At 35.9% G+C, this 10,352-nt stretch overlaps 1 protein-coding gene across 1 annotated transcript; it reads right to left on the reverse strand.

The window, feature by feature from the left end:
• Positions 1–1,727: 1,727 nt before the first annotated feature.
• On the reverse strand, positions 1,728–4,871 carry LOC129746310 (protein escargot-like). The gene is made up of 2 exons (XM_055739911.1): positions 4,352–4,871; positions 1,728–4,234 (listed from the first exon to the last, which is right to left on the reverse strand). Exons 1-2 carry the CDS (start codon positions 4,437–4,439, stop codon positions 2,856–2,858), a joined length of 1,467 nt encoding a protein of 488 aa, XP_055595886.1. The 5' UTR covers positions 4,440–4,871; the 3' UTR covers positions 1,728–2,855.
• Between the last annotated feature and the right edge of the window lie 5,481 nt (positions 4,872–10,352).

Here is a 10,352-nt window from a genome sequence, read left to right on the forward strand (position 1 = left end):
AAATTGTCAAAATTGTCAAAATTGTCAAAATTGTCAAAATTGTCAAAATTGTCAAAATTGTCAAAATTGTCAGGATTATCAAAATTGTCAAAATTGTCTGAATTTTCAAAATTGTTAAAATTATACTATGGTCAATTTTGTCATTTTTGTCATTTTTGTCATTTTTGTCACTTTTGTCATTTTTGTCATTTTTGTCATTTTTGTCATTTTTGTCATTTTTGTCATTTTTGTCATTTTTGTCATTTTTGTCATTTTTGTCATTTTTGTCATTTTTGTCATTTTTGTCATTTTTGTCATTTTTGTCATTTTTGTCATTTTTGTCATTTTTGTCATTTTTGTCATTTTTGTCATTTTTGTCATTTTTGTCATTTTTGTCATTTTTGTCATTTTTGTCATTTTTGTCATTTTTGTCATTTTTGTCATTTTTGTCATTTTTGTCATTTTTGTCATTTTTGTCATTTTTGTCATTTTTGTCATTTTTGTCATTTTTGTCATTTTTGTCATTTTTGTCATTTTTGTCATTTTTGTCATTTTTGTCATTTTTGTCATTTTTGTCATTTTTGTCATTTTTGTCATTTTTGTCATTTTTGTCATTTTTGTCATTTTTGTCATTTTTGTCATTTTTATCATTTTTGTCATTTTTGTCATTTTTGTCATTTTTGTCATTTTTGTCATTTTTGTAATTTTTGTCATTTTTGTCATTTTTGTCATTTTTGTCATTTTTGTCATTTTTGTCATTTTTGTCATTTTTGTCATTTTTGTCATTTTTGTCATTTTTGTCATTTTTGTCATTTTTGTCATTTTTGTCATTTTTGTCATTTTTGTCAATTTTGGTATTTGATTATTTTTCCTGTGGTGTATTTTTTCTGTCATTTTTGCTATTTTTGGCAAAATTTGGGTCATTTTTATTAATTTTTTCATTAGTGTGATTTTTAATATTTTTATTTAATTCTTGTGCCTTTAGCCTAAATGCTTCAATTTTTTGTCTATGAATTATCCTTGTCAAAATAAATATTTTTTCAAGATTATGCATCCCTTTTTTTAAGCGACATCGTTTGAGCTGTCAGATTAAAAACAAAAAATTTGAAGCTTATTTAGCTTTCTCACTTCATGTTTAAATGAGATGTAAATGGTTTTCTTTTCACAACAAGGAAAGATTCAGGAATTATAAATGGATTTTATGTCAAAAATGTTCTTTTCCAGAAATTCAAATTCACAATTCAGAAGCTGGATTCATAGTGTCATGCTAGGATAAGTATTTCAAAATCCGAATATAAAATTAAATACACAATTTATCTTTTAAAATGTCATTGAATTAAAAAAAAACAGTTGTAGAAAAACAGCATTTGGAGCATTTCTGAAATTATAATTGAAGAATATATTATCTTAAATTTTCATTCATTAATCAAAATGATTGCAAATCTGAAATTAATTAATAGGATAATGGTTTGAAATCCATCGGTTGAAGCAATGAAACCAAATGGCAACGGAGTGAACTGTGCAGCAGCATAATCGAAACCCGAAGCGCGCATTCGGTGTTAGCGAATGGAGGAACAACCCGAAACCCGAACATAGTAGGCGAACCAAACGAAGAGCGAACCGAGAGAAACCGAAAGTGCCGAAGACGGGAACGATCATGGAGTGTTTTTGTGATATTATTCGATGTTTGATTGAGAAGAGGGAAAATTTAAATTTTTCATATAAAATTCATTTTATTTTTTATTTTTTGTTTTTGTTTTTTTTTTCTTTTGTCTTTAGATATTTCTTACGGTACTTAACTTCTTAAACACTAAACAATGAAAACAAAATATATTAATATTCTCTTACTCTGGTAGCGGTACAAAAAAATACGAGAAAGTACACATTGGTTGCTTTGTCTTTTCTTTTCTATACAGGTGTGTGTGTGATCCTAACACTAATCGTAGAGAGCCTATAGGTTTTATAAAAATGAGTTTCTATCAATGTAAAATCTTTGCCTAATGCTAATTTGTCGTATTTAAACAGTAGAATGGCTATTTTGAAATGCATCAGTTTCTGGCTCATGGAGTTTGTATGTTTTTTTTTTCAAGGCACATTTTTCACTCGAATGGCTAACTTTATAGTTTAAAGTTTGTTTGTTTTTTAGGAGTAAGAATTTCATACAACTGAGATCCTTTTGAAACAGATTTTCTTGTTCGACTCGCACGCGAACCTAAATCCTAAAGAAGAATTAAGTTGGGAAAAGTAGATGATCAAACTAAGCGAAAAATTAATCTAACTGACTAGCTTAGAAACTTTCTTCGAAGTGATTGTCCACTCTTGAAGGGTTGTTATACCTTCCTAGAGTAGATCGACCAGCAGTAACTCAAGAGTTCTATTTTGTAATTTATGGTTTTGTCTACCTTCCGAAATAGAATAAATTAAATTTTTAAGGGCGAAAAAAGAGGTTCTTACGAAAACTAAAAACAATTTCTCTGCTTTGCTTGCGCAAACACGAAACACTAGTTTTTGGTAGGATTTTTTGTGGTGTGTGGAAATCGAAACTTGCAATAGATTTAACTTATCGACGAGGAATAAATAAACTATTTACAAACACGATTGGTTTCCCAAATGTTTTGGGGGTAGTTAATTTCACTCTTCACTTTGAAGAAACAAAACACTTTTCCGGGAATTTTTCTTAAGTTCAGTGGGCTCTGGACTTATACACGAGTAACGCAAAAATTTATAAACGATCGCGGTGGCAATGAGTTTTTCAGTCTTTTTTTTCGTTCACTGGTGAACTGTTCTGTTTTTTTTTCACGTTTCAGTGCTTGCTGAGATTGTATGAAAAGGCACTTTCTTTCCGATTTGCGGTGTGTGGTTTTGCGCTTTTTTCTTCAGCAAACGGCAATGTTGCCATGAGGCAGCACTGTGGGCATGTATTTGTCCTCGTGCGATTGCTGGGACGAGGAGCTGACGACCATCGACGGGGAGCCGGGCATCTGGATTCCGGGGCAACCGGTTTCGGTGTGTTTGGTGAGCAGTGGCAACCGGGAAAAGGACTTGGTGCAGCTGGGACACTTGAAGCGCTTAACATCCTCGTGGGTCTGCTGGTGGGCTCGGAGGTTGGACCGATCGGCGAAGGCCCGGGAGCAGAGCTTGCAGACAAAGGGTTTCTCGCCGGTGTGGGTCCGGATGTGACCCTGCAGCAGCCAGGGCCGCGAGAAAGCCTTATCACAGAGGTTGCACTTGCAGGGCAGGGTGTGGGTGCGGATGTGCATCTTCAGGGCACCGAGGGTTTTGTAGGGTTTGTCACACTCTTTGCACACAAAGATTTTCTGGGCTTGGTTGCCCTCGGCTGCCGGACAGTGGAACTGCTGATGTTTCGATAGACCGGAATAGGTTGAGTAGGATTTTCCACAGTCCGGACATTGGTATCGGGGAGCACCACTGGATCCGGATGGTTTGTCCGAGCCGGATTTGTCACTTTTCACCTTTTGGATGTTGGAGCTGGAGGTGGATTTTTCGGTGAGAATCGATGGCGAGCTGGAGTTGTTGTTCTCCTCGGACATATCCGAAGGACTTGAACGGGCGGGTGACAGGGAACGGTTCGAGGATAGATAAGAGTTGAACGATGTATGGCTGGAGGTTGGCGATAGAGATGGGTGATCTACAGGCATCATAATCTGGTGATGATGGCTGAGACTGTATGGCATGTAACGGTGTTGCCGGGCAAAGGATTCCGACTTGATGATGTTGTTGTTCTGGTTTAGCCGAAGTTCTGCGGCCGGATAGGCAGGAACCATAGTTGGTGGTGAGATCGATTCCTGACGTCCGTAGTGTCCCGGATGTGGCGGCGAGACGGAACTTTCACGATGAGCATAAGGCGACAGAGGCTCGGAACGTGGCGGCGAAATGTGATGGTACAGATTGTAGATATCGGCAGGGTAGGGCATGGCGTACGGGAAGTGAGGATAGCCAGAGTACACATTTGGGGCAGATTTGTAGAAGTTGTGGATTGGTTCTGCTGGCGATGAGGGAGATCGAGTTGGGGGATAGTAGATTGAGGGATGAGATCCATAGATTGGGGTAGGAACTGAGATCGGTGACTTGATCTCACTGGGATCAGGAGATGAGGATGGGGGAGGAGTTGGCAGGGTATCTTCTGCCTTGATGATGACTGGAACTGGAGACTCTGACCGAGCGATCTTTTTCTTCATCGAAAGATCCTGTGGCTTTGTGCTAAGATTTTCTGGCTCCATATCAGATTCTGAGTCTGGAAAAGTAGAAAGAAAGGAAACCACACGTTAATATCTCGTTATACACAATTTTAAATTTTTTTTCATATTTATTTAACAACTGTGCAAGAAGTTCACAAAAAAGTGATAATTACCTTTTTCCACTTCTTCATCGCGGATGAAGACTGGTCGCTTCTTGAGCGGACAATGGCTGTAGCTTTTCTGCATGATTGATGTGGGCATATTTCACTGAGTCTTTAAATGTGTAAATCAAACTTCTCGTTTCTTGACTCCACAGAACGTCTCTTAATCACTTAATCCAAATTTGATATCCCATATATGTTATCGAGCTGAATGTTCTTCTTCCAACAATCTTTGATCACTGGGCACTGATCGTGCTTTTCCCAAAAGCAGTTTCGTAAAACACTTTGATCACTTAATCCTTGGCGAGGAGACGCGATGTGTGCGCAACGAGCTCTTCCGAACGACTGAAATCCTTTTGCGCGCAGGCTGGGCACGTAAAGCCAATCTCACTCTCGAAACGAAACTCAAAACGGAACCGGAGTAAAAACACTGAACCGAATGCGATTCGAAATATTTGTTAATGAAAGGTTAAAAACGAACTGAAAAGCAACTGTTCGCTGAGGCAAGTGAACGTGGAATGATGTTCGGATCCCACTCGTGCTTCTATTTATAGGCAACCCGGTTTCGATACGGGATTTCCCCTGATCCCGAGTACTGCAGAGTCGGTGCAGCAAACAGTGTTCGGGTTTTCCCCTTCGTTCCAGCTCGGCTGGTCGGCAAGCAGAAGCACCGCACAAAAGCAGATGAAGAAACCAGGTGTTACAGCTGCCGCTACGACGATTGCATGCACCCGGCCCCTATTCACACTCCGGTCTGGTCTGGTGGACCATAAACGGCGAGGGTAGATCACAACAGCTCAGCACGTGCCCCTGCACCAATGAGATCGGCCGCCGTAAGGTGATCAACGATCGGTGCAACACGGTGTAAAGTGAAATACCAAAACGGAACGCGTAAAGTGGGTGGAGTTTCCAGCGTCTTCGGGCCATCTTCGTCGAGCAATCGGCTTGCATGGTGGGGGAAGACCGCAGGTGTGCTTCGTTCGGCTTCGGCCGGCCAAGGGGAAGCCCAGACGTTCGGTGTCTTTCGTCGGGTACGGATCGGGTGGATGTTTTTGTACGCTTTTGTCTTTCTTCGCCTGTCCCGTCGATCCGTTCCATTCAAGTCCTGCCAGACAGCCGGTGTTTGGTGCGCTATGTGCGCGTTGTTTTCTTGTTTGGGGTGCAGCAAACCGGTGTTATGTTTCATTTATTTTTAGCGGCCCGTTTTCTTCACTGCTTCGCATTGTCTCGCATCGCTGTTCGGACCGCGAAGACTCTCGCGAGAAAACGTTCCAGTTCTGCTTTGGTCGTTCGCGTGCTCGTATTGGCTGGTTTTGTGAGCAGTTTCATTAGCGTCAAAACGGCATTGGACCAACTGGTCGAAAAGTGATTTTACTTCGAGACAATTGAGATTTTTCCGCCAAAAACCTTAATTTTTGAAAAGGTGTTACCACCACCTTTCCAAGGTGGTCCTATTCACGGAAAACCCAAATCAAATCTTTCATTTCTTGTACCTGCAACGGTCCTGATTTAGCGCTCCCTTTAAATGTGACAAAACTCCGCTTGCAATTGCATCGGTCCTTTGCTATACAAAAAAAAAAAACTTCGGGTGGAACGAACGGTACAAAACATTGACGATCACCGGTTTGCTGCAGCCGGCCTTTACCTTCCACACCATCCACCCCATTCTTCACCTTCCCTTCCTTTAAAACCTTAAATCAAAGCCCGGACCTTCATCCTTGTGCAATAGACCCATACGGACCGTTTTCCAGCTCAAAATGTCCTATGTAGGTACCTACACAGAACATAAATGATGTGTATCGCCATTCCACCGAAACAAAAGATCGGGTTCGTTCGACACAAACAAGTCCCATTCGGCGTTCTCCCTCCTGAAATTCGGGGTGGCAAAACATGTGTGTACTAGAAATTCCGAAAAAAAATCCAGATCCTAGAGGAAGTAAATATCAGGAAAGGCAGCACCTATTTCGACTAAAAGGCCGGCTGCAAGCTAACTTAATCCTAGCAATTAATAACCGTTCGTTCGTTTTGTTGTCTACATACAGTCAGAATTTTCTACAGCGCTAGGATTGTGCGAGGAAAGTGGAAAAGTGTCCCTTCCGTAATGGAAGTCGCAGTTTTTTTTTGCTGCTGAAACTTCCTTCTATCACAGCAGCTTTCCGTTTATTGATGTTTCCATACAATTCATCAACGGAAGGTTTCAATCCCGGTGACAGTCATCTCGAAAGTTCTTCCGGTTTTCGAACTTCAATGAAAAAAATTAGGAGAAAAAATTGCTTGTCCTGATAAAAATAGTCATACATTGTAACACATTGTATCGTATTTGGAAAGAAAACTCATGTCAAAAAAAGAAGCCCTGTAGGTATAGGAAAGCACGCGTAAATTTCGTTTTTGGCGCCAAAAACCTGCTGGTTGATAATCAAATGCAAACATGTACTTCCGCGTTTTTTTTCTAATGCGTGAAGCTTATCTTCAGGTTAAACACCTGGTTTGAAGGTAGTTCGGCATAGACACTCTACATTAACGATCTTGTACATATTTGGTCAGTCGATTGCTTTGATTTCTAGCATGTTCAAATCCATCAATCATTCTGGAGTTTAACTCTTCTACGCCAGTACTGCCGTGATATGATGAAGATGACCATTTTTTTCGATTTTGACTTTTTGACGCTATTTTGTGCGTTTTCCTATGAGCTTTCAAATGCTTCAACAAATCTAGAAAATATAAAACAGTTTTTGAGAAAATCGAGAAAAACGAATCGCCAAAACTGCGATTTATACGTCAAAGCGACGCATATCCATGCGTTTTTGAAAATGATCAATTATAATTTTCAAGTGACATTCCTCAGATTTGGAATAAAATCATATTTCAACATGACAATGTGTTTAAAATAAAATAGAAAAGCCACCCCGTCTTCCTCAGAAAAGGGGTCTCAATCAAAGAAGTTGTCGAGGCTGTTTGGTAAAAAAAAAATTGAAAACAAATGTCAACATCTACATTAATTTAAAAACTTGAGAAATTATTTAATATTTGAACTATAAAACTTATTCTTCATAAATTTTACGTTGTTTTTTATTACAAATGAATTTGTTTGTGTGGTGAAATCAACAGTATTAATTACTTTTAAAGCTGTATGCTCGAATTTAATGAACGACCGGGCATTGTTTTTAATGTACAAAGAAATACATACCTTGAGAAGTTTCTCCGATGTCATCACTAAATTTTTTTTTCCTCACTCGCATACAATTTAAGAATATCCAACACACTGGCCATTTTAACTGAAGAACGAAACTTGTTCCAATTACACAACAAGACTAAGGAAAATGTCACTTTAATCGTTTATACGCCGAACTGACGCATATCCATTTGAAGCAATTGTACGAATTTTACGAAAAATGAATACATAGTTGTGTTTGAAAAGGCTGCATTTGTCATCTATCTTAGCATAAATTCTACAGGACACATTCTATGAAAAGTACCAGATAAACAAATAAAGAAGAAAAAGAGAAAATTGCTTTTATTCGCTTAAAACAAAAATGGTTTATGCGTCACTTCGGCGAAACACGGCAGAGTAGTCCTTGCAAATTCTAGCTAGAAAGGTTTTGAAAACATATGGGTATCCGTTCTGACATTTTTTTTAAACCAGTAAGACATACAATCAATTTGAAAATTTCAAAGTTTTGTATAAAGCTTAAATAAATATAATTTTAATAACAAATTTTCACGTTTGTCGCCCAGAAAAACGTGTTGGAGCGTGAAACGCGTGGCAAAATTCTGAGTGGCTATCTTGAGTAGGAGAGCGTTCAAGCCTTTAATTTCTTCACTCCCATAGGGAATTGAAACAACAAATTAAAAGAAATAAATATTCGAACATTATTTCGTTGACAAGTTTCAACTAATCTTATTTTATAATATTTGAAGGATTCAATAGGGTAAAGTCTCCATCTTCTAGTTCTCTTCACTTGAACCATGATTCGGATAGTCAAAGATATAAACAATATATTTAAACTGTGAATATATATAGACTCCGTTCGTTTTTGGTAACATGCCCGTAAATTTTATGTTGCCAAAATCGCAAGTTATCAAAATTGAAGGGGTTTTTTGCACTTTTTATTTTTTATTTTTATTTCAAATTAATCAAAATTGACGTAAATCATAATATAAGCATTTTTTTTATTTGGTTAATTTATATAAGGTTTAAGCAGTACAACATGGAAAAATTCATGTTTCTACTGTTTAAAACTAATATAATTATGTTAAATAAAAAATGTCATTCCAATATTACTTTTTACATTATTTTTTATTAATTTAAAATGAAAACATAAAATAAAAAAATTACCAAAAAAAATCGTCTTTTTTGGATGTTGCCAAAATCGAATGTTGCCAAAATCGAACAAGGTCTGTAGTAATAAATAAAGCTACCTTCTTTCTAAGGTCGTGAAGATTGATTTATTTTGTGAACTTTTCTGCAAAAGATAATTTTAAATGGCATTGAATTATACACAGGCCAGAAAATTTACATTTTGCCGAGGTACAAGGAGTTTAGGAGCTAATTCTGAATTATTTGGGTGCTTTGAATGGTGCTTTGAAATATGCAATTAGTTTTTTTCCATCAAAATTTTGCGGTTGAATTTTTTTTTAAACTAGGTGGGAAATCATATTTGCTTTTCTTTCAAACTAAACTGTAAAACATTACAAAAAAAATTTAAAATAAAGGTTTTTAATTGATGATCAACTTTCCCGAAGACCGCAAGTAATGCGTAAAAAAGTTAGAGATTTTTTTTACTTTACTGTCTCGTAATACACGAGAATGTTAACGAATTTTTCAAGAAGCTGAATTGAATTGCTAATTGAATTTTAGATTTTCTTTAATGAAAAAGTTGATTTGTTTTGCTGTTTTAAACAATTTTTGGAATATAATAGAATTTTTTTTAAACTTTATTATAAATATTTGTAATGATATGTTTTAAAATTTCTCATATTGATCGTTGAATTAAGAATTTCTAGGCCAAAAATTATTGTTTGAAAAAATGTTGGATAATAAACTAATTAGAAACATGTTTTAATGTAGGTTTGTGAGTTCATCTATTATAAATAATTTATTTCGCTCAAATCTGATTCATTTTCAAACTAAAAAAATTTAAATGCTATATCATCAAAACCGAAGACGATATACCAACTTTTCAAAATCAATCATTAATAAGTACACCCCAAAAATGCTGTTTCCTTTTCTCCTTAAATGCTATTACACTAACCTTTTTATGAAGATTAAGAATTTCAAACAAATTCATTCAACTTTTCAAACCATTTAATTTTTTTCTTATTTTTCACTAAAATAAGTTTGTTTTGCATTTAAATTCCGAGATTTTGTTTTAAAAATTCAATGATTTTCCATGCCTAAATTCTAAATTGAAATTTAAGAAAATCGTTGTTTTGTTCTTTCAAAGGCCAATACTTCAGTTGATAGCGACAAAATATTCTGAGCTTGAAATTTTAAAATACAAAATATGATGTTAGCTTGAAATTTTAAACTATAAAACGCAGTTCAAAAATATAAAATCCTTTCACTCATTATTATTATTTTGAATCTTCTTTTTTGGATCGATCTTAGTTTTTAATAATTCTATTGAAAGTTTGAAACTTGATTCAAAGTAGCAAAATTAAAGCTTAATGCATTGTGCTTCCAATATCAACAGCAAAACTTTGAATTTTTCATTTTTTTTTATCAGTTTCTTATGGATTATTTAAAATTCTAATATTCTCAACCTCTGCTTTGTTGTTAATTGGTGTTTCGGAAATTTGGTTTCAAATTTGTAAAGAAGATGGCTTAAATTTTATTTTCATATAAATTTCTAATTCAGAATTAGGAATATCGTATCTGAGTAATTTGTTAATGGCTTAGCGAAAAAGTATTCATTTGAAAATTGGAATATGATAAATTTTGAATCATAACAGTAGAATCTATTAATTATCCTAATTTATGTGATGGCCGTTAGTAGTAAAATGGTATTAGAAA

The sequence above is a fragment of the Uranotaenia lowii genome, chromosome 2 (genome assembly GCF_029784155.1).
Source record: "Uranotaenia lowii strain MFRU-FL chromosome 2, ASM2978415v1, whole genome shotgun sequence".
Lineage (NCBI taxonomy): Eukaryota > Metazoa > Arthropoda > Insecta > Diptera > Culicidae > Uranotaenia > Uranotaenia lowii.

Excerpts from the sequence above, each read along its gene's own strand:
- LOC129746310 (XM_055739911.1), bottom strand. The coding sequence starts at position 4,439 with ATGCCCACATCAATCATGCAGAAAAGCTACAGCCATTGTCCGCTCAAG. Across the intron at positions 4,235-4,351 it reads CGATGAAGAAGTGGAAAAAG|ACTCAGAATCTGATATGGAG; the intron begins GTAATTATCACT and ends CTACTTTTCCAG.